This window comes from Cetorhinus maximus, chromosome 3 (assembly GCF_964194155.1).
Source record: "Cetorhinus maximus chromosome 3, sCetMax3.hap1.1, whole genome shotgun sequence".
NCBI lineage: Eukaryota > Metazoa > Chordata > Chondrichthyes > Lamniformes > Cetorhinidae > Cetorhinus > Cetorhinus maximus.
The window spans coordinates 45,961,130-45,985,027 of record NC_135881.1 but is presented as its reverse complement, the minus strand read 5'-3'; the positions used below and the strand labels follow the sequence as shown (position 1 = coordinate 45,985,027).

Here is a 23,898-nt window from a genome sequence, read left to right as displayed (position 1 = left end):
CACATTCCCGCTTAGCTTTGTATCACCTATGAACTTGGAAATATTACATTTGGTCCCCACATCCAAATCATTGATATATATAGTGAACAGCTGGGGCCCAAGTACTGGTCCTTGCTGTACCCCACTAGTCACAGCCTGCCAATGTGAGAATGACCCGTTTATTCCTACTCTCTGCTTTCTGCCTGTTAGCCAATCTTTAAATCCATGCCAATATATTGCCTCGTATCCCACGTGCTTTTATTTTGCTAATCAGTCTCCTGTAGGGGGACTTTATCAAAAGCCTTCTGAAAATTCAGTGTCCATCAACTCTCTTTCAACAATTTTGTTAGTAACAAGCTTAAAAAACTCCAACAGGTTCCTCAAACATGATTTCCCATTCGCAAATCCATGCTGACTATGCCCAATCAGATCATGATTATCCAAGTATCCATTTATCACATACTTTATAACAGATTCTAGCATTTTCCCTACTGCTGATGTCAGGCTAACAGGTCTGTAGTTCCCTGTTTTCTTTCTCCCTCCCTTCTTAAATAGTGGGATGACATTTACTACCTTCCAATCTTCAAGAACCATTCCACAATCTAGAGAGTTTTGGAAAGTGATCACCAATGCATCCACGATCTCTATATAACCTCTTTCAACACTCTGGGATGCAGAATATCAGGTCCCGGGGACTTACAACTGTCAGTCCCATTAATTTCTCCAATACAACCTTCTTACTTATATTAATTTCCTTCAACTCCTCATTCTCCCTAGTCCCTTGGATCTCTAAATCTGGGAGATTTCCTGTATCTTCTTCAGTGAAAACAGACACAAAGTAATCATTTAGCTTCTCTGCCATGTCTCTACTCCCCATTATGAATTTTCCTGACTCTGCCTGTAATAGACCACATTTGTCTTAGCCAAACACTTCCTTTTTACATACCTATAGAAGCATTTGCAGTCCATTTTTATGTTTTTTGGTTAGATTGCATTCATATTCCATTCTCCCTTTCTTTACCAGTTTCTTGGTCTTCCTTTGCTGTATTATAAAAACCTCCCAATCCTCAGGTTTACTACTACTTCTGGCAACTTTATAAGCCTTTTCTTTTAATCTTATACAATCCTTAACTTCCTTTGTCAGCCATGGTTGATTGGCTTTTTTTGGGTTTTTGCACCTTGAAGGAATGTATAGGTGCTGTAAACTGTGTAATAGCTCTTTGAAAACTATCCATTGTCTATTTACAGTGATACCTTTTAATGTATTTTCCCAATCCACTTCAGCCAATTTGTCCCTCATGCCTTCATAATTTCCTTTATTCAACTTTAACACCCTTGCTTCAGAGTGAACTACCTCACTTTCAAACATAATGTGAAATTCCATCATATTGTGGTCACTATCCCTAAAGGTTCTTTTACAACAAGATTATTAATTAGCCCTTTTCCATTACATAATACTAGATCTAAAATAGCTTTTCCTCTAGTCAGTTCCTCAACATACTGCTCTAGAAGACCACCCATAACATACTCCAGAAACTCGTCTTCCACAGCATTAGTGCTCAATTGGTTTACACAGTCTACATGCAGATTAAAGTCACCCATGATTACTGTATTGCCCATGCTACATGCTTCTCTCATCTCCTGATTAATACCATGCTCCACATTACCTCTTGTACATCTGATGGAATTTAGAATAAAGGAAGAGGCAGAGAGGCAGCAGGGAAGTTGAAAACAATAGCTTTGGAGAGCTACAGCTGGGAAACTAAAAGGTAGCTCAGAAAATAGAATAGAAATGACATTGTGAAATTATGGCCCAGATCTTCCACAAACTGGCAATCATTGGATTGCCACTCCACTTGAACTTTTCCATGCCTTGATGCTGGTCTGGATTTCTTGCTGGGTTTTCTGAGCCCTACTTCTCCAGAGATGCGGAGCGCATTGGATAACTCCATGGCAGCACTGTAGCTTGCTGGGGTGGGGGGCATGGAGACAGGACACAGCCCCTTTTTATGGCACTAGCTGCTGTATGGTAAGTTTAAAGGTCCAGTGTGAGTGTTAGTGAATGGAAGAATGTTCATGAATGGGTGAGTGGATGAATAAGTTAATTGGTAGGGTGGTAGGGTAGGTAGATAGGTGAGGTAAATGGGTAGGATGGCAGGTGGCTGAGGTGGCACGTGGGTCGGGTGGTAGGTGGGTGAGTTGGGAGGTGGATCAGAAGGGGTAGTCAGTTCAGGGCTAGTCAGGTCGGGTCAGGGGACCAATCAGGTGTGGGGGGTATTCAGTTCTGGTCAGGGGATTGGAGGGTAGTCAGGAGGGGATAGATGGGAGAGTCAAGAGGAGAGTCAGGGGGTCAGTATGAGTGGTTGGAGGGTCAGTTCTGTAGTTATCCCAGGAGTTAAACTAGGTTTTTCAATAGTAAATTCAAATTTGTCAAAGGAAGAAGTAGGGCATAAAAGGAAACATTTTGTTCCCTGAAAACCAATACAATATTAGAATGGATGCTAAAATTTATTATGCTCTGTTAACCCTACTTTCTCAGCTGAAAGAAGAAATAAAAGGTATTATACCTCTCAGTATCGCCCATTTTTGCCAGTACTCAAATGAAAATATTAACAATTTTACCATTAGTATTTTAATAGTTGTTTGGTACAGAACTTGAGTATTGTTGAAAAAATAATTTGTGTCGAATCTTTTTGTCTTGCACTCATCAGGACAATTGCAAGAATACCAATGTCAGGGGAAACAACATATTTATACTGTATGAGAAGAGAGTGCTGATTACTTGGCAAGTGGACTCTGATTGGTCAAGGCATTGCCCTGAGGGATGAGCCAGCGAATGGCTATCGCTAATTTTGTTTAGCTGAAACAGGCGTGATGTATGTACATGTTCTTTCTGTCTGCAAAGAACTGAGCCCTGTGTATTAATATATGTAGCTTCCAGTACACTCAAAGGCACCACACTGTGAACCCAACTGACAAACTTAAATTGATTGTCAGCGTAATTTCTAGCACACTGAGGATTATTTAGCAAATGTTATCCAATCATGGAATCACATCTAATGTTGGACACTGTGTTTTGAGTTTTGCGAGCACAGGTTGGTTGGATACATTCTTTACCTTGTCTGTTGTGAACAGTATATATACAGCGTGAAATGATCTGATCAGGGCAGCTATTATCCTGCAGGATGTCTTTGATGAACCCTATTTCAGCATCAAGCTTGCATGATGAACAAATGTCTTGAGTTTTAATTATGAGGTTGTGGATAAGGCCAATCTTATAGCGCGTGGAACTGTAAGAATCCCAACACATGTATTGACCAGCAAAGGCAGGCTTGCGGTAGACCATAGTAGAGAGCCCCTGGCAGATTTATCAACTAGTACATCAAGGAAAGGGAATTCTTTTGACTGCTCCATTTCAAAGGTGAATTTGAGTGCAGGATGGAGACCATTAAGACAGGCAAGGGAATTATTACATGCTGCTACGGAGTTAAATGTAACAAATGTATCATCTACGTATCGGAAATATGCAAGTGATAGGAGGTTAGGTGTCGTTCCATCGAAGGCACGTTTCTAATGGAACCTAACAAAGATGTTTGTGAGAGCTGGGCCTAGAAGAGATCCCACGGCCACACCATCTATTTGGGCATACATGGTGTCATTAAAGCTGAACTCAACTGTGCGAGTTGCTGAGTTCATAAGCTCAATGAAAACTGATTCATGCAATAGTGGCAGCTTTATATCGCCACGATAGAATGCTGCAGCGCAAATATCTATGGCTTCCTTTAGTGAAACATTGGTGAATAGGCTAACAATGTCATTGAGCACATGGATGCAGCATTGCTATTGAAATGCAACTCCTGTATGATCTTTGCAAACGTGAAGGATTCTTCACCGTGTATCTGGAAAACTTGTTTAAAACTGGTTGTAAAAATTCGCCCAACTGTTCGGCCAACTCATGCTGTGTAGAATAAGATAGGGTGTAAAAGGGCATCGCTTTTGTTGTCTTGGGCAGCCCATACATACGCAGATGCAGCGATCCGTGAGGACGAACCATCATCCTGCGGCAGCTCTTTGCTCTTACACAAGTTCAGCAAACGTTTTTTAGCCTACTTTTGAGCAAGACTGTCCAGTCATGCTTAGCAGCATGTCCAATGGATATGAATTTATAGCCGTCATTAAGAATGGCATGCATTTTGTTGATATAGTCACACTTGTTAAGAATGACTATTCCCGTCACTTTGTCAGGTTTATTGATGTGTATGTCTGGGTTGGTCATAAGGCCTTGCAATGTTGTGGGGCATGTGAAAATCAGACAGGCCATTCAGAATCCTAAAATATGCGTGCACTAGATCAGTTAGGTGCATTCTCAAGGATTCAGCATCTTCAGTGGATGCTGGTTGTTGCAGGATAGCTGTGGGTAGAGGAGTTCGAACTCAGCAAATACCTCTTCCTGTTTGATTTAGGATGAAGGTACGCCAAAATTGAAACAAACTCCTCGCTTTCTGAGAGTACATGGTCAGAGAGATTTGCTACATGTTTAGTGATGTTGTTAATTGTGTTGACAAACTGCATCCGCTTAAGTGGGTTTAGGGCGCGAACATGTTTCAAATGGGTCCTGTTTATGGTGCAGTCATCTATTGAAGCAATATAGTGGTGTAAACAGGTCAAATCAAAAAATGAAATAAATTTGCACACTTCAGACCAAGAAAAGCGTAGGGCATGACGTAAATTAGTAACCCTATTACCAATCTGTTCAATCTCACATAAATGCTCACTTGATCGTGGGACAATGTCTCACTTTAGCATTATTGATACGTTTGGAAATGAAAACTGGTACAATCTTGGGTTAAAAGATGCTTGGAGAAATTCGATAGATAACTTACCTGTTCTTAGCTTACATGAAAGTCGAACTATGTTGTTGATATCCCGAATTTTGTCTTTGTCAAATCATTCTCAGGAATACAAATAGTTGTTTGGTCGTACAGACTTGAGTATTGCTGAAAAAGGACATTCTTTTGAAACTTTTCATCTTCCACTCATCAGGACAACCACAAGTATACTAATGTCAAAGAAAGCAACAACTTTGTATTGTATGAAAAGAGATTCTGATTGGTAGAGGTGTTGTTATGGAGAATGCACCAGTTAATGGTGACTGATTGTTTGCAACAGGCAAGGTACAGACCATACCCAACCAACCTGTGCTCACAAAACTCAAAACACAATGTCCAACATTAGATGTGATTTCGTGACTGGACAACATTTGCTAAATAATCCTCAGTGTGCTAAAAATTACACTGACAACCAATTTAAGATTGTCAGTTGGGCTCACAGTGTGATGCATTTGAGTGCACTGGAAGCTACATATATTAATACATAGGGCTCTGTTCTTTGCAGAAGGAAAGAACATGTACATACATCGTGCCTGTTTCAGCTAAACAAAATTAGCGATAGCCATTCACTAGTTCATTCCTCAGGGTAATGCCTTGACCAATCAGAGTCAAGCTGCCTGGTTTAAATTTCAAACAATTCTTGGCAGTTAACTTTCAGTCAGTTAACTGGTGCATTCTCCATGGCAACACCTTTACTAATCAGAGTCCACTTGCCAACCAATCAACACTCTCTTCTCATACAATATAAAGTTGTTCCTTTTTTCCTACCTGGGACTGGAGCAGAGGCAGTCGGGAGCTGGGAGCAACATAAATAGAGCCCGGGGATTAGAGTGCAGCCTTTCCTACTTGGGACCAGAGCAGAGGAAGTTGGGAGCCGGGAGCATTTCAGCTTCTGAAGAAACTGAGTGGAAAAAAACAACTATGACATCACAGGAAACTAGTCAGTTGAATGGCCGGTAAGTGCTTGGTGTAAGGGACAGTGTGTTAAAAACCAGTTTAGGACACAGCAGTTAAGGCAGATCTATAAATAATAAGAAGTAAAACTTTAAAATAAAATAGCTAAAATAAAATAGTTAAAATAAAATAGTTAAAATAAATACCTAATATACATAGCTGTATAATTAAGAAACACAAGACTTTTAGTTGTATTTGTGGGTGGTACTAGCATTTAATAAATACATCACATTGTAGCATACATAGGAATGATTCTAAATTAATTAAGAAAACAATTGAAATAAATGAGTAAATTAAAACAAATTAGTAAATAAATACTGTAGTAACTGCTTTATATAAAGTTTAAGGTATATCAGTGCAGCTCAGCCATATGGAATGTACATCTAGCAGGATATGGGAATTGCGCAGGCACAAAATGCCCTCGATGACTACATCTGCAGGAAGCGTCACCATCTGCAGAAAGTTGAGCTCCGAATTGCGGAGCTTGAGCAGCAGCTGGAGTCACTATGGCGCATCGGCAAAGCTGAGTATTACGTGGATAGCACATTTAGGGAGGTGGTCACACCGCAGCTAAGAAGTACACAGGAAGAGAGGGAATGGGTGACCGCCAGAGTATTTAAGAGAAACAGGCAGGTAGTGCAGGAATCCCCTTGTCTTCGCTCTCTAACTGCTTTTCCCTTTTAGATGCTGCTGAACAAGATGGTTCCTCAGAGGACTGTAGCAAAAGCCAAGTCCGTGGCACCACAGATGGCTCAGCTACACAGGAGGGGAGGAGGAAGAATGGAAGTGTTACAGTGGTAGGGGATTCCATAGTCCGAGGAGCAGACAGGTGTTTCTGCGGCTGTCGACGTGACTCCAGGATGGTATGTTGCCTCCCTGGTGCCAGGGTCAAGGATGTCACATAGCGGCTGCAGGACATTCTTTTGGGGAGATCCCACCTTGGGTCCAATGACATTGGTAGCAAAAGGGATGAGGTCCTGAAAGCAGATTTTAGGGAGTTAGGTAGGGAATTTAAAAACCTGAAGAGCAGTAATCTCAGATCGAGCAATTCAACACATGGCTGGAAAAATTGGGGGGGCAGCTTTAGATTTCTGAGACATTGAGATCGGTTCTGCAGCAGATGGGAACTGTACAAGAAGGTCAGGTTGCACCTAAACAGGATGGGGACTATTGTCCTCACAGGGAGGTTTGCTAGTGCTGTTGGGGAGGGTTTAAACTAAGTTAGCAGGGGGGTGGGAGCCAGAGAGGAAATTGAGAGTGCAGGAGAGAAAAACTGGCAGTGGGAAGTGGTGAAGTATCAACTAATAACGAGTATATATCAGAGAGCAACATCAAGGTAGGTAGAATACTTGGAGAGTTTGATAGAATTAGAGTAGGCAATAGTAAATAATTAGATGGGGTCAGAATAAGGGGGAAAGTAAAAAAGCCTAAATCAGGGCTAATGTGCATGTATGTGAATGCACAGAGTGGCTAATAAGATTGGTGAACTGCAGGCACAGGCTGACAAATGGAACTATGATATTATTGCTATAACAGAGACCAAAGAAGTGCAGGACTGGGCATTAAATATTCCTGGGTACAAGAGACAGGAAAGGAACAAAAGAGGTGGGGAAGTGGCAATATTGATTAAATATGGCATTACAGTACTGGAGAGAGAGGATGCTCCATAGGGGTCAAGGATGGAATCTCTCTGGCTAGAGGTAAGGAATGAAAAAGGTGCAACAACATTGATTGGTGTAATATATAGACCGCCAACTAGCGGAAAAGATGTGGAGAAAGAAATTATGGAGAGGGGCAAGAATTATAGAGTAATCATAATGGGGGACTTCAATTATCCAAATATAGACTGGGATAGGAATAGTATAAAGGGACAAGAGGGACGACAGTTCCTGGGATGTGTTCAAGATAATTTTCTGCAGCAGTATGTTTCCGGTCCAACGAGAGGGCAGGCACTTTTGGACCTGGTTCTGGTGAATGAGTTGGCCCGAGTGGATCAAATATCAGTGGGAGATCCTCCAGGGGATAGTAACCATTGTATTATAAGGTTTAGGTTAGTGATGGAAAAGGACAGGGAACAATCCAGAGCAAAGATAATTAACTGGGGGAAAGCCAACTTCGATGTGATGGGAATGAATCTGAGTTGAATGAGTTGGAATCAAATGTTGGCAGAAAAGATGGTGGCTGAACAATGGGCCATCTTCAAAGAAAAAGTATTGCAGCCAATGTTAAGGTCTATTCCCTTGAAGGGGAAAGGTAGAATAAATAAATCCAGAGTGACCTGGATGATTCTAAGAACCAAACTGTTAAAAAGTAAAACCTAACCCAAATTGCTTCTAGCAATGTTTTTTATTAGTTATATAACAGTTTTTTTCTTTTGCATGTGGGAGAATAAGTCAGGAAACAAAAATGTAACTACATATTACCCAAAGCCAATGTTCTTGTACAATTCCATAGGTCTTCTACAACTTTTTTGAATCCAGAAAGATTCGACAATCTGCATGTCACCCATCCAACAATTTTCTTTCTATCAACTCAATCTTGATTGTTGGGGTAGCAGAGGAGATACACATAGTCATGCCAATCAAACACAGTTCATGACCATTGTCTGTTGGTAGCCTACCAATTACCAGTTTATTGAATTCAATTTCAAAACTTGGCATGGTGGGATTTGATTTTATAACTTTTTTGGTGCTGAAGCACTAACATCAGACCACCATGCCCATATTAATCTGAACCATTTTGGTTGTAGATGAAATATAGCTGGTTTAATATTTCTGATTTGAAGGCATGCCTTTCTGGTCCTCCCCTATTCCCTATTATGTTTCGTTGTTTGTCACACCACACCTTTGACTTTTAACAGATCTGAAAAAATGTCATAAATATTGGCATTAACATAACTCCATGAATTGCACCAAAAGATATGACAAGAAATATGATTTTGAAAAATGTCCTGAATATGTAACTTGCTGCACTAGCCAATGCAATGACACCTATTATAGTTGAAAGAGCACCCTGCAAAATAGGATATCCTAGCTTATACAATGCATCAATACATCGGTCATTGGCACTTTCTCTGTCACTTGAAACAAAAGCATATGAAATATGAGCTGTAAAATCTACTGAAAAACCAATGCAAATGACCAGATTAATCATAGATATAGAATCTAAATTGACACTCCAGAAAGTCATGAAACCAGCCACACCCACTAAAACTGATGCAATAGCAAATGTTACCCACAGAGAGCAGATTGGATTAGGTATTAACAATAAGGCAACGATCAGCATTGCACCAGCAGCCATGGCAACATTCTGTATTGTGTTGGATACGATAACAAGATATTGATCAAAATAGATGAATGCAGGATGATACACTTGCAAAGGGATTTTACATTCCTTTGCCAGCTTTCTTAGTTCAATCAGCATGTTTTTCTCAGCAACTGAATTATCGATATTAATGGTCTGAATGAAAAAACGTGAAGCTAAAATCCTTTGGTTACTGTCTGAAAATTTAATGTCTTGTTTAAATAAAGGAACAAATTGAAACAATTTAGATAAATTTCCTATGAATGCATTTTTCTCCTTTATATCCATCCGCATCTGTTTGGAAATGTTAATGTATGTACGAAGCCATGACTCTGACAGCTCGCGATCTACATAAGGGACCTGTTCAAATTTAACCATACAGATTTCAATTTCATCCTGAACGGTGGAATTCCAATATTCCACAGATTCAGTGACAGAAACCATGACTCGTGGTCCATACTTCGTGAAAAAATCACTTTCATCGTCATAGAATTTAATCACATATGAATAATCATTGGCCAGATTTCTGACATCAATTCCTTCTTTGATGTTGTAACAGCCATAAATACTGATGGCCAAATATCCCATATACAGGACCACCACAACTCCCTTGGTCCAACGATTTGTAAGAAATGGACCATAATAATTGTTGATAAAACTAGACATTGGGTGTTCTAGTTCTGTACCAGTTTCCTTATCATAAGCCCCACCTACACAGCACATTGCATAGCATTTAGATTCTCCTGGTTCATGATCACTTTCAACTTTCTTAAATGTCAGCCAATGTCTATTAGCTCTTTCTCTTCTTCCATTCAATGCGAGCACAGCTCCAAAAAATGTAACGTTGAGAACGAAGCACAGCAGAACAGTCGTACCTGTGTAAACACAAAATGACTGCACAGATCGAAAAGATGTCCAGCAGCCAGTATAAAAGGCTAAAACATCAGTCAGAGTGGTGATTGTAATGGAGGTGGCTGCTTCAGCATATGTGTCCCCCAGGCGGTCTTCAATATCGTCTTCAACATCTGTTTTCTGCCAACTTGAGAGCATAATGAACATATCATCTACACCGATACCTGCAAATTAAAACTGGGAGCTACATCAAATCAATCTTAATTGTATTAAGACTTCACAGCATTAAGTGTGAACTTTTCATAATTAAATAAATGTCAAACACACATAATGCATAATAACCACACAAACACTAGTTGATGTTGCTCAGAGAAAATAAATCTTTCTTCTCCAGCTTTAGACGCCACTAGCTGCACCCTTCTGTTTTTTTCTGCATGGGGTTCTAGTATACTTTTCTTATGTTAGTATCTTACCGTATGTGGCAGTACATCTTTCTGTATGCAAGTTTTTTCTGACTCTCTCTGTATCTATATTACTGTAAGTCTCTGCCCTTCCTGTCTCCAAATCATTCCATGCAGCTCTATTTCCAGACATAATCACTCCTATTTTGTAACCTTTTTGAAGCAATGAGTACACAGCAATTTGTCAGCCAATACGTTCAGGGTTGCAGGTGGGTGTCAGGTTCCAGAAGAGGGAAATAAAAGCAAAATACTGTGGATGCTGGAAATCTGAAAGAAAAGCAGAAAGTGCTGGAAAAACTCAGCAAGTCTGACAGCATCTGTGGAGAGAAAAATAGAGTTGATGTTTCCAGTCCATATGACTTTTCTTCAGAGCTGAAGAAGGGTCATACTGACTCGAAACGTCAACTCCAGAAGAGGGAAGTTGTCTGAAAACCTATGTGTGCAGATGAAAGATAAACTGGTAGGTTAGGGCTGGAAGTGTTAGCCATAAGTAAACAGAGCCTGGAATAGCTATAGGGAGGCAGAAGGCCATAGACAGAAGCTGGGAAAGAAAATTGAACCTGCAAGTAGGTTTGATACTAAAATAAGTGATTTAGAGATTCAAAGTCCTTGCTAGATAGGATAGTTTTATGAAGCTAATGCAATTACCCATTGTGAGTTTACAAATTATTTTATGAGCATCGCTGATAGGAATGAAATTGCTGTTCATGAATCAAGCACATTATTCATCTTCTTGATAAGAGTATCAATCGCTCCAATTATCGAGTTACAGGCATATAGACAAACAGAAGCCCCAGCCAAGACTCTGGGGAGACTTTTCTCCCCGGTGGTCAGGAGCGGGCATGGGTGGGCGTGGAGCTGATTACCACCTGCGATCGGCTGCACGCCACCATTTTACATGGGCAGGCCAATTAAGGCCGACCCAGCGTGACGTGCACCTGGTAGCGCTCAGCGCTACCTGTGCGGGCGGGGGAAGGAGGGAGAGTCGGGGCCTGCGCTCTTATGCACATGCGCGCGAAAGAGCGCAGAAATCTCTGAGGCATGGAACTGCCTCAGGGAGATTAAGTTCAGTTTCAAAGTTCAGAATTAAAAAAAGGTAAAAATCATTTACACATGTCCCCTCATATGACAGCATCACATGAGCTGGGACATGTTTATCAAATGCTTGAAAAATATTTATTAATTTAATAAACCCTTCGTGAAACCTCATCCCGCCCGTGGCTGAGGTTTCATGAAAAATGCGAAGGCCGCCTGGGCTCTTCGCCTGCCCGCCCACCTTAAGGTTGAACGGGCAGCCCTGTCAATTGGGTAAATTAGTTAATTAATGGCCTCAACAGGCCTTTGACAGTTTGGAGCATGCAGCTGACTCCGGTGCGCGCCTTCCAAACGGAGAATCGGAATGACGTGCAGTGAGATTGGGACGCATGCCCAACATCACCGCATGTCAATTAACGCGTTGGCGTGTGGGGCCCGCCCCCGCACACTGAACAGAAAATTCAGCCCTCTGTGTACTGATGGGTCTCTTGGGAACTTGAAGTTCCATGCAGTTGGCGACAGAAGCTGTTTTGAGGTCTTCTGCCATTTTAAGAAGGTTAAGGGCGACACAGACATCTCTGCTCAAGGGAGCAAAAGATTGATTTCGAATGAGGTACATGACTTTGAATATCTGCTTGTCACCATACAGTGAGTCTAGAACCATACCTATGATCAGAAGTCAGATTTCTTCAGGTCCATAGAGTGGTGTTTCTGTTCATAGTCAGAGGTGTCTCAGTCACTGTTCCTTATCCAAGAGGACCATAACACTGGCTCCCGTGTCCAATTGGTAGTTGGTGAGGTGACCATTTACTAAGGTTGTTATGAACCCAGCTGATGTTGCTACTGGACAAATTGGATCCCAGGGTGAAATCTGGCTTGATAGATCCTAACTTTTTTGTTTAGAAAGGTGGAAGGCAGCTACTGAACAGAGTCACAGGAGTCAGCTAATGAACTTTTAACAAAAGAATAAAACATTTATTAAACAAGAAAAGATTAACTATATTACAATACTCCTTCACCCACGCCTATACCTTTACAGATATATACAGATTCGTAAAGATAACACAAGTTACAAAAGCTATCTTATACTCTCAAGCTCAAAGTAAGTACAGTCCATATAAACCAATAGGTGACCTGTGGTCAGGCACACCACACTCTGAAACCAAGTGGCAGATGCCACCCCAAACAGATGCTATGGGTCCCTCATCAATTCCCCCCAGACACTAGTCACACCGCGAGCCAACTGGTCTCACTGAACTCTGTCCTTCACACTAGGGTTTCCAATCCCCACTCTAGAAGAATGGTTTTAGAATCTTCTCTCAAACAATGCTTTATCTCAGACGCCTTCCACAAGGGTTTTGATATCTCGTTCTGATGTTCCTCTCCCCTGGCAGAGGGTGATGGTCGAAGGCTGTTTTTGCGATTGGAGGCCTGTGACGAGTGGTGTACCGCGGGGATCAGTGATGGGACCCTTGCTGTTTGTCGTGTACATTAATGATTTAGATATGAATGTAGGAGGGATGATCAGTAAGTTTGCAGATGACAGGAAAATTGGTGGTGTTGTAAACAGTGAGGAGGAAAGCCTTAGATTACAGGATGATATAAATGGGCTAGTAAGATGGGCAGAGCAGTGGCAAATGGAATTTAATCCTGAGAAGTGTGAGGTGATGCATTTTAGGAGGACTAACACAGCAAGGGAATACACAATGAATGGTAGGACACAGAGGTGAGTGAGACTTCAAGCAGAGAGGTTAAAACAGCAAGATTTCAGGAGAGAGAGATAAACCGGCAAGACAGGAGGGAGCGGTTTAAACAGCGAGACCAGGAGAGTGAAAGGTTAAAACAGTGAGACTTTGGGACAGAGAACTTAAAACAGTGAGACTTCGGGAGAGAGAGGTAAGTGAGATTTCAGGTGAAAGAGGTTTAAACAGCAAGACAACGGGGGAGAGAGAGGTTAAAAGAGCAAGAATTCAGGAGAGAAGGGTTAAAACAGTGAGACTTCAGGAGAGAGTTTAAAACAGTGAGACTTTGGGAGAGAGAGGTTAAAATAGTGAGACTTCGAGAGAGAGAGGTTGAAAGAGCGAGACTTCGGGACAGGGAGGTTAAAACCTCGAGTCTACGGGAGAGAGAGGTGAGTGACACTTCGGGACAGAGAGCTTAAAACAGCAAGACTTTGGGAGATAGAGGTTAAAACAGCGAGACCAGGAGAGGGAGAGGTTAAAACAGCGAGACCAGGAGAGAGGTTAAAACAGCCAGACTTTATGAGAGAGAGGTGAGCGGGACTTTGGGAGAGTGAGGTTAATACAGCAAGACTTCGGGGCAGACAGTTTAAAACAGCAAGACTAGGAAAGAGGTTAAAACAGCCAGACTTTGTGAGAGAGAGGTGAATGGGACTTCAGAAGAGTGAGGTTAATACAGCAAGACTTCGGGACAGACAGTTTAAAACAGTGAGACTAGGAGAGAGAGAGGGCAAAACAGCGAGACTTTGGGACAGGGAGGCTAAAACAGCGAGAATTCGGGAGAGAGAAGTTAAAACAGCGAAACTTCGGGACATAGAGGTTAAATCATCGAGACCTCTTGAGGGAGAGGTGAGTGTGATTTAGGGACAGAGAGGTTAAAACAGTGAGACTTCGGGGTGGGGAGAGGTGAAAACAGCGAGATCAGGAGAGGGAGAGGTTAAAACAGCGAGACCAGGAGAGAGGTTAAAACAGCCAGACTTCATGAGAGAGAGGTGAGTGGGACTTCGGGAGAGTGAGGTTAATACAGCAAGACTTCGGGACAGACAGTTTAAAACAGTGAGACTAGGAGAGAGAGAGGGTAAAACAGCGAGACTTTGGGACAGGGAGGCTAAAACAGCGAGAATTCGGGAGAGAGAAGTTAAAACAGCGAAACTTCGGGACATAGAGGTTAAAACATCGAGACCTCTTGAGGGAGAGGTGAGTGTGATTTAGGGACAGAGAGGTTAAAACATTGAGACTTCGGGGTGGGGAGAGGTGAAAACAGCGAGACCAGGAGAGGGAGAGGTTAAAACAGCGAGACCAGGAGAGAGGTTAAAACAGCCAGACTTCATGAGAGAGAGGTGAGTGGGACTTCGGGAGAGTGAGGTTAATACAGCAAGACTTCGGGACAGACAGTTTAAAACAGTGTGACCAGGAGAGAGAGAGGGTAAAACAGCGAGACTTTGGGACAGGGAGGCTAAAACAGCGAGACTTCGGGAGAGAGAAGTTAAAACAGTGAGACTTCGGGAGAGATTGATTAAAACAGTTAGACCAGGAGGGGGAGCGATCAAAACAATGAGACTTCAGGACAGGGAGATTAAAACAGTGAGACTTTGGGACAGAGAGGTTAAAACAGCGATACTTCGGGAGATGGAGGTTAAAACAGTGAGATTTTGGGTGAGACAGGTGAGCGAGACTTCGAAAGAGAGACATTAAAACAGTGAAATATCAGGAGAGAGAGGTTAGAACAGCGAGACTTCAGGAGAGAGAGGTTAAAACAGTAAGGCGAAACTTTGGGACAGAGAGGTTAAAACAGCGAGACTTTGGGACAGAGAGGTTAAAACAGCGAGACTTTGGGACAGAGAGGTTAACACAGCGTGACCAGGAGAGGGAGAGATTAAAACAGCGACACCAGGGGAGAGAGTTTAAAAAGTGAGACTTTGGAACAGAGCGGTTAAAACAGTGAGGCTTTGGGAGAGAGAGGTTAAAACAGAGAGACTTCGGGACAGGGAGGTTAAAACTACGAGTCTATGGGAGAGAGAGGTGAGCGAGACTTTGGGACAGAGAGGTTAAAACAGCAAGATTTCACGACAAAGGGGTTAAAACAGTGAGAATTCGGGAGAGAGAGGTTAAAACAGAGAGACTTCAGGACAGAGGTGTTAAAACAGTGAGAATTCGGGAGAGAGAGGTTAAAACAGTGAGACTTCAGGAGAGAGAGAGATTAAAACAACGAGACTTCGGAAGAGAGAGGTTAAAACCTCGAGATTTCGAGAGAGAGAGATGAGTGACACTTCGGGACAGAGAGTTTAAAACAGCAAGACTTCAGGAGAGAGAGATTAAAACCTTGAGACTTCGGGAGAGAGAGGTGAGTGACACTTTGGGACAGAGAACTTAAAACAGCAAGACTTTGGGAGAGAGAGGTAAGTGAGATTTCAGGTGAAAGAGGTTTAAACAGCATGACAATGGGGGAGAGAGAGGTTAAAACAGCAAGAGTGCAGGAGAGAGAGTTTAAAACAGCAAGAGTGCAGGAGAGAGAAATTAAAAGAGTGAGACTTCGGGACATAGGGGTTAAAACCTCGAGACCTCATGAGGGAGAGGTGAGTGTGATTTAGGGACAGTGAGGTTAAAACAGTGAGACTTCAGGAGAGAGAGGCGAGCGAGACTTTGGGACAGAGAGGTTAAAACAGCAAGACTTCAGGAGAGAGGCATTACAACAGTGAGACTTCGGCGGGGAGAGGTGAAAACAGCGAGAACAGGAGAGAGAGGTTAAAACAGCCAGACTTTGGGGCAGTGAGGTTAAAACAGCGAGACTTCATGAGAGGGAGGTGAGCGAGACTTCAGGGGAGAGGTTAAAACAGCGAGAATTCAGGAGAGAGAGGTTAAAATAGTGAGACTTCAGGAGAGAGAGGTTAAAACAGCAAGACTTCGGGACAGACAGTTTAAAACAGTGAGACCAGGAGAGAGAGAGGGGCTAAAACAGCGAGACTTTGGGGCAGAGAGGTTAAAACACCAAGACTTCGGGACAGAGAGGTTAAAACCTCAAGACTTCAGGAGGGAGAGGTGAGCGAGACTTCGGGACACAGAGGTTAAAACAGCGAAACTTCAGGACAGAGAAATTAAAAGACTGAATCTTCAGGAGAGGGAGGTTAAAACAGTGGGACTTCGGGAGAGAGAGATTAAAACAGCTAAACCAGGAGGGAGAGAGATTAAAACAGTGAGACTTCAGGACAGAGAGATTAAAACAGCAAGACTTTGGTACAGAGAGGTTAAAACAGCGAGACATTGGGAGAGAGAGGTTAAAACAGTGAGATTTTGGGTGAGACAGGTGAGCGAGACTTCGAGAGAGAGACTTTAAAACAGTAAGATATCGGGAGGGAGAGGTTAAAACAGTGAGGCTTCGGGAGAGAGAGGTTAAAAGAGCGAGACTTCGAGAGAGAGAGGTTAAAATAGCGAGACTTCGGGAGAGAGAGGTTAAAACAACGAGACTCCGGGAGAGAGGTTAAAACAGCGAGACTTTGGGAGAGAGAGGTTAACACAGCATGACCAGGAGAGGGAGAGATTAAAACAGCAACAACAGGAGAGAGAGAGTTTATAAGGCGAGACTTTGGAACAGAGAGGTTAAAACAGTGAGACTTGGGAGAGATAGGTTAAAACAGAGAGACTTCAGGACAAGGAGGTTAAAACTTCGAGTCTACGGGAGAGAGAGGTGAGCGAGACTTTGGGACAGAGAGGTTAAAACAGCAAGACTTCAGGACAGAGGTTAAAACAGTGAGAATTCAGGAGAGAGAGGTTAAAACAGCAAGACTTCAGGAGAGAGAGATTAAAACAACGAGACTTCGGGAGAGCAAGGTTAAAACAGCGAGACCAGGAGAGAGAGAGGTTAAAACAGCCAGACTTTGGGAGAGAGAGGTTAAAACAGTGAGACCAGGAGAGGGAAAGAGATTAAAACAGCGAGACTTCGGGAGAGAGAGGTTAAAACAGTGAGACTTCGGGAGAGAGAGACGAGCGAGACTTTGGGGCAGAGAGGTTAAAACAGCAAGACATCAGGAGAGAGAGATTAAAACAGCGAGACTTCAGGAGGGAGAGGTTAAAACAGCGAGAACAGCAGAGAGGTTGAAACAGCCAGACTTTGGGAGAGAGAAGTCAATACCAGGAGAGAGAGAGAGGTTAAAACAGCCAGACTTCGTGAGAGAGAGGCGAGCGAGACTTCGGGAAAGTGAGGTTAAAGCAGTAAGACTTCGGGACAGACAGTTTAAAACATTTGAGACCAGGAGAGAGAGAGGGTAAAACAGCGAGACTTCGGGAGAGAGAAGTTAAAACAGCGAGACTTCGGGCCATAGAGGTTAAAAACCTCAAGACTTCGGGAGGGAGAGGTGAGCATGACTTTGGAACAGAGAGGTTAAACTTCCTCTGCACCCTCTCCAGTGCAATCATACCCTTCCTTTAATGTGGTGACCAGAACTGCACACAGTACTCCAGTTGTGGTCTAACCAGCATTTTATACAGTTTCAGCATAACCTCCCTGCTGTTGTATTTTATGCCTCGGCTAATAAAGGCAATATTCCATAGCCCTTCTTAACCATCTTATCTACCTGCCCTGCTACCTTCAGGGATCTGTGGAGATGCACACCAAGGTCACTCTGATCTTCAGTACTTCCCAGGGTCCTAACATTCATAGTATAATCCCTTGCCTTGTTAGCCCTCCCCAAGTGCATTACCTCACGCTTTTCCGAGTTGAATTCCATTTGCCACTGCTCTGCACTCCTGACCAGTCCATTGATATCCTCCTGTAGTTTATGGCTATCCTCACTATTTACCACCCTACCAATTTTCGTGTCATCCGTGAACTTATCATACCCCCTGTATTTAAGTCTAAATCATTTATGTACACCACAAACAGCAAGGGCCCCAGCACTGAGCCCTGAAGAACCCCACTGGAAACAGACTTCCAGTCACAGAAACATCCCTCTACCATCACCCTCTGCTTCCTGCCTCTCAACCAATTTTGGATCCAGCGTGCCACTTTGCCTTGGATCCCATGGGCTCTTACGTCTTGACCAGTCTGCCATGAGGGACCTTATCAAAAACCCTGCTAAAGTCCATGTAGACCACATCAAATGCAATACCTTCATCAACACTCCTGGTTACCTGCTCAAAAAATTTAATCAAATTTGTCAAACACAACATTCCCTTAACAAATCCATGCTGATTATCCCTGATTAATCCATGGCTCTCCAAGTGCAGATATATTCTGTCCATCAGAATTCTTTCTAGTGACTTTCCCACCACTGAGGTTAGACTGACTGGCCTGTAATTTCCTGGTCTATCCCTTCCTCCCTCTTTTAATAATGGGACAATGTTAGCAGTCCTCCAGTCCTCTGGCACCTCACCAGTGGCCAGAGAGGATTTGAAAATTACTGCCAGGGCCCCTGATATCTCTTCCCTTGTCTCCCTCAACAGCCTGGGATACATCTCAGCAAAGCCTGCGGATTCACTGACTCCAAAATTGGTTGAGAGGCAGGAAGCAGAGGGTGATGGTAGAGGGATGTTTCTGTGACTGGAAGTCTGCTTCCAGTGGGGCTCCACAGGCCTCGGTGCTGAGGCCCTTGCTGTTTGTGGTGTACATAAATGATTTGGACTTAAATGTAGGGGGTATGATCAAGAAGTTTGCGGATGACACGAAAATTGGTAGGGTGGTAAATAGTGAGGAGGATAGCCATAAACTGCAGGAGGATATCAATGGACTGGTCAGGTGGGCAGAGCAGTGGCAAATGGAATTCAGCTCAGAAAAATGTGAGGTAATGCACTTGGGGAGGGCTAACAAGGCAAGGGATTACACTATGAATGTTAGGACTCTGGAAAGTACTGAAGATCAGAGTGACCTTGGTGTGCATATCCACAGATCCCTGAAGGTAGCAGGGCAGGTAGTTAAGGTGGTAAAGAAGGGATATGGGATATTGACTTTATTAGCTGAGGCATAGAATACTACAGCAGGGAGGTTATGCTGAAACTGTATAAAACGTTGGTTAGGTCACAACTGGAGTACTGTGTGCAGTTGTGGTCTCCACATTATAGGAAGGATGTGATTGCACTGGAGAGGGTGCAGAGGAGATTTAACAGAATGCTGCCTGGGCTGCAGGGTCTAAGCTATGGGGAAAGATTGGATAGGCTGGGTTTGTTTTTCTTGAAGCAGCCAAGGTTGAGAGGGGACATGATAGAGGTGTATAAGATTATGTGGAGCATAGATAGGGTGGATAGGAAGGCAATTTTTCCATTAGCAGAAGGGTCAATAACCAGGGGGCATAGATTTACGGGAAGAGGTAGAAGGCTAAGAGGGGACTTGAGGAGAAATTTTTTCACCCAGAGGATGATGGGAGTCTGGAACTCACTGCCTGAAAGGGTGGTTGAGTCAGAAACTCTCGTAACATTTAAGAAGTATTTAGATATTCACTTGCGTTGCTATAGCCTCCAGGGCTATGGGCGAAGTGCTGAAAAATGGGATTAGTGTGGTCAGATCTTTGTTGACTGGCATGGACATGACAGGCCGAATGGCCTCCTTCTGTGCTGTAAATGTCTATGAGTCTATAAGTACATCACCACCATTTTCACACACAAGCCTTCACATATCCATCTGGCCTTATCTCCTCTGGAGACTGCCTCCTCAGCCCTCACCATCTTGAGGCCACTTGCACAGATCATCACATGCCCCCACACACACCCAAGGATACTCTCCTGCAGTACAGCCCTTGTCCTGCAGCCTCTTCCCTTGCCTGATTCCACTTCTCCCCCTTCCCCAAGCAAGCCCTAGCCCTGCAGCCATTGAAAAGCCACTCACATATGTCTGATCTGGTATGTAGAGATCTGCCTGTGAGCCCCCCTAGAAGTGATGTCGTGCTGTCTGTGAAGCCTGGTGCTGATGACTGAGTGCTGACCGAAGCAAGGTAGGCAGACAAACCTTGATGGCCTGAGCGAAGTGCAGCCTGCCAAGTGCATGCCTTATATATGCTGTTGTGAAACACGTCGGCGTGTTTTCCCGCTGATGTGGGTGGACGATCCAATGGGGCGATGATTCCGGTGGGCTGGCCGAATAATGACATGCAGATGTATTACAATGAGGCTCCCGACACCTGATGGTGGGAAACATAGCCCGCCATCGGCAGGCTGAGCAGACGATGGCAAACTGGCTTCACGCAGCTTCGAAACTCATGTCGCCATATTGTCTGCTCATGCCACCGAATATGCCCGATGCCAGCGGACACGGAAAATCTCAGCCTCTGGCTAATTGAATGTCCTTTTCTAGAGTCAGATCTTCCTTGGCCTGTAGGATCTCTGAAAGAGCATTGCCAGCCACTCTGACAACAATTCTGTGCTTTATGAGTTGTGATTTATGGTCACCATAATCCCAGCCTTCAGCCAATCTGTATAATTCATTTATAAAAGAGTAAACTTGTTCTCCAGGCTGTTGGACATGTTTGCTGAATGTCACTCAATCTAAAATTTGGCTGCTTCCTAGGTTAAAATATGTATTGAACAATTTTAGAACTTCATCAAATTTATCTGAGGATTTGTTTGTCTTTCATTGCTACTGGACCTACTGAATAATAAAGTGTATTCACTTGTTCAGCTTCTGTCTTATCTAATTCTGAAGTTATCATGTTTCTCAAGAATCTTTTCTGCTAAAGTTCCCAATTTTGTGTTTGGTCTAGCCCCTGATTCAGTCCAAATTGTGGAAAATAAAAGCTCATGATATTGGGGGTAACATATTGGCATGGGTAAAAGATTGGCTGGCTAACAGGAAGCAGAGGGTAGGCATAAATGGTTCTTTTTCAGGTTGGCAAGATGTAACAAGTGGTGTGCCACAGAGATCAGTGCTAGGATCTCAACTGTTTACAATTTATATAAGTGACTTGGATGTAGGGATGGATGGGATGGTTGACAAATTTGCTGATGACACAAAGATAGGTAAGTTGTAAAGAGGACATAAAGAGGCTACAAACAGATATAGATAGGTTAAGTGAGTGGGCAAAGATCTGGCAAATGGAGTATAATGTGGGAAAATGTGAAATTGTCCATTTTGGCAGGAAGAATAAAAGAGAAGCATATTGGCGAGAGATTGCAGCGCTCTGAGATGCAGCGGGATCTGGGTGTCTTAGTGCATGAACTGCAAAAGGCTAGCATGCAGCTACACCAAGTAATTAGGAAAGCTAATAGAATGCCATCATTTATTGCAAAGGGAATTGAATACAAAAGTAGGGAGGTTATGCTTCAGTTATACAGAGCACTAGTGAGACCACATCTGGAGTACTGTGTACAGTGTTGGTCACCTTATTTAAGGAAGGATGTAAATGTGTTGGAAGCAGTTCACAGAGGCGAAATTTTTTCTCTCAGAGGGCTGTGAGTCTTTGGAACTCTCTTCCTGAAAAGGCGGCGGAATTAGAGTCTGAATATTTTTAAGGTAGAGGTGGATAGGCTCTTGGTAAGCAAGGGGGTGATACGTTATCGGAGGTAGGCGGGATGCAGATTTGAGGTTACATTCAGATCAGCCATGATCTTATTAAATAGTAGAGCAGGCTTGAAAAGCCAACTCCTGTTCCTTGTTCATATGTTCATAATTGGTGTGGTAATGTTGATTTCCATGGTTGTTTTGAAGTTCAGGTGAGAACATCTTTAAATGCTGTGCATTCCTGGCTTTGGCTGAGGGTTTTAAGTCTTCCGGTTCATGTTCTTACAACGGGCACGGCCACTGCGTGGTATGGCACCAATTCTGAACCTGGGCTGGCCTCAGTGCTTTCAGAAATCAGCTGCTCTGATTTTTTTTTATAACACTGAAGCTTTTTAAACTAGTCCTGGTTCAAAACCAAATTTTTTTTTTGCTCACCCATACTAGGTCCTTTGACTGCACTCTGTGGGCATTCACAATGGACCTCCACAAGCTCTTGCGGGGTCCTTAGCAGCACAGTGGAGTTTTTTCTCCTGCCTTTCTGCTTCCAGTTCTGCAATGGAGCTTCTTTCAGGCGATCTCCCTCTGTGTCTTTACTTCAGGTACTTTCAGTCAGGTTAGAAGGCTATTCCTTTAATTTTCTTGCATTTGAATTTCTGCTCCCACTTCTCTGAGGTTCTGGATTTTTCCATTCGCTGGCATCATGTTGTATGTTCAGTAGGTCTCACCAGGAGGTTCTGAGTATTGTACGGTTGAATACTAAGTGTTTGTTGGTAACACATAACTATGTACACATATGCAGAGTATAGCCCAATCTATGAACTTACTCCACGCTTCCTTCTATACAGGTGTCTGCTTTTTCTGCTCCTTGGAGTTTAGCTTTTCTTTTTGAACACCCCATCTGCTCTGCTTGAGGACTACCAGCTTGTCATGTCTTTTCCGGAGAAAGTGTTCACTCTGTTCATTCGTGGTACAAACTCAGTCTTTCTTTTTCCTTGTGGTCCACCTTGATCTTTGTGAGAGTTGAAGGTGTCTCTCCCTGTCGTTTGAATGTTCCTCATCAGTGGGCTCACCATGCAGTTTGGCTTTTATTGGGACACTGAGTTCTTCCGTGTGTCTCTGTGCCTCACTGAGGTGTGCTCTGGCGAGTCGATGGTTGTTAGTTCCTTGCTCCAGCATTGACTTGCAGCTTTGCACATTGGGTGGAGGGTGCAGTGTCTGTGCAGTGGTGTTTACAGGTAGTGTGACAGCAACTGTTGGAGCCTGGCGTTGTGGCTCATTTTTCCATTGCTGCTCATTTTCCTCTGTGTCTTCCATTTGAAGTACAATGGTAATTATCTGAAGGTTTGGCTGATCTGACCAAAGAGGAGCTTCTGCCACCTGCTAAGAAATTAGACAAATCGACTCTGCGACGAGTGAAGACAATTCCGAGATTAAATCCCAGTCAAGAGTCTGTTTTGACGTGTTCTGCTGCTTTAAGAAGGTTAAGGACAACATAGGCTTCTCTGCTCAAGAGAGAATAAGATTGGTTTTGGTTGATGTACATGACTTGAAATATCTGCTTGTCGCCATACCTTAGTGGTTCTAGGATCATGCCTATGACCAGAAATCTGATTGACCATAGAGTGGTCTGTCTGTCACTCATAGCCAGAAGTCTCTCAGCCACGGTTCCTTATCCGAGAGGACCATAACACTGGCTCCCTTGCCCAATTTGAAGTTGGTGAGGTGACTGTTTATTGAGATGTCTGCAATTCAAAATGGATCCTTAATGTCACTCAAGAAGCATGGTTGGCATTGCACCTCAATCTCATGGATTGTCTTGGGATCCTCTGCCCTTCTTAGCTTTGTATATCTTTCCAAAGTGACCCAGGTGGTTGCAGTTGAAGCACTGCGCTGAGATTGCTGGACATTGCTCTGGCCTGTGAGGTTGTTTGGCTCCACAGCATTGATATGGTCGCCCACCCACTTGTGGTTGGTTTGGGTATTGCCTTCCTTGAACAATTTCCCCTTAAACTTGTCTCACTTCCTCCAAATAAAAGGTGCGGCTATGGGTACCCGCATGGGTCCCAGTTATGCCTGTCTGTTCATGGGGTATGTGGAACATTCCTTGTTCCAGTCCTACTCAGGCCCCCTAAACAACTCTTTTTCGGTACATCGATGACTGCTTCATGTGCTGCTTCATGCTCTTGTCTGGACCTGGAAAAATTTATCAATTTTACTTCCAATTTCCACCCCTGTATCACCTTCACATGGTCCATCTCTGACAC

General features: G+C 43.3%; 1 protein-coding gene across 1 annotated transcript; it reads right to left on the bottom strand.

Annotated features, from left to right (window-relative positions):
- Positions 1-8,584: 8,584 nt before the first annotated feature.
- LOC144674008 (patched domain-containing protein 3-like) lies at positions 8,585-22,948 on the bottom strand. The gene is made up of 2 exons (XM_078535584.1): positions 22,705-22,948; positions 8,585-10,201 (listed from the first exon to the last, which is right to left on the bottom strand). Exons 1-2 carry the CDS (start codon positions 22,946-22,948, stop codon positions 8,676-8,678), a joined length of 1,770 nt encoding a protein of 589 aa, XP_078391710.1. The 3' UTR covers positions 8,585-8,675.
- Positions 22,949-23,898: the final 950 nt, after the last annotated feature.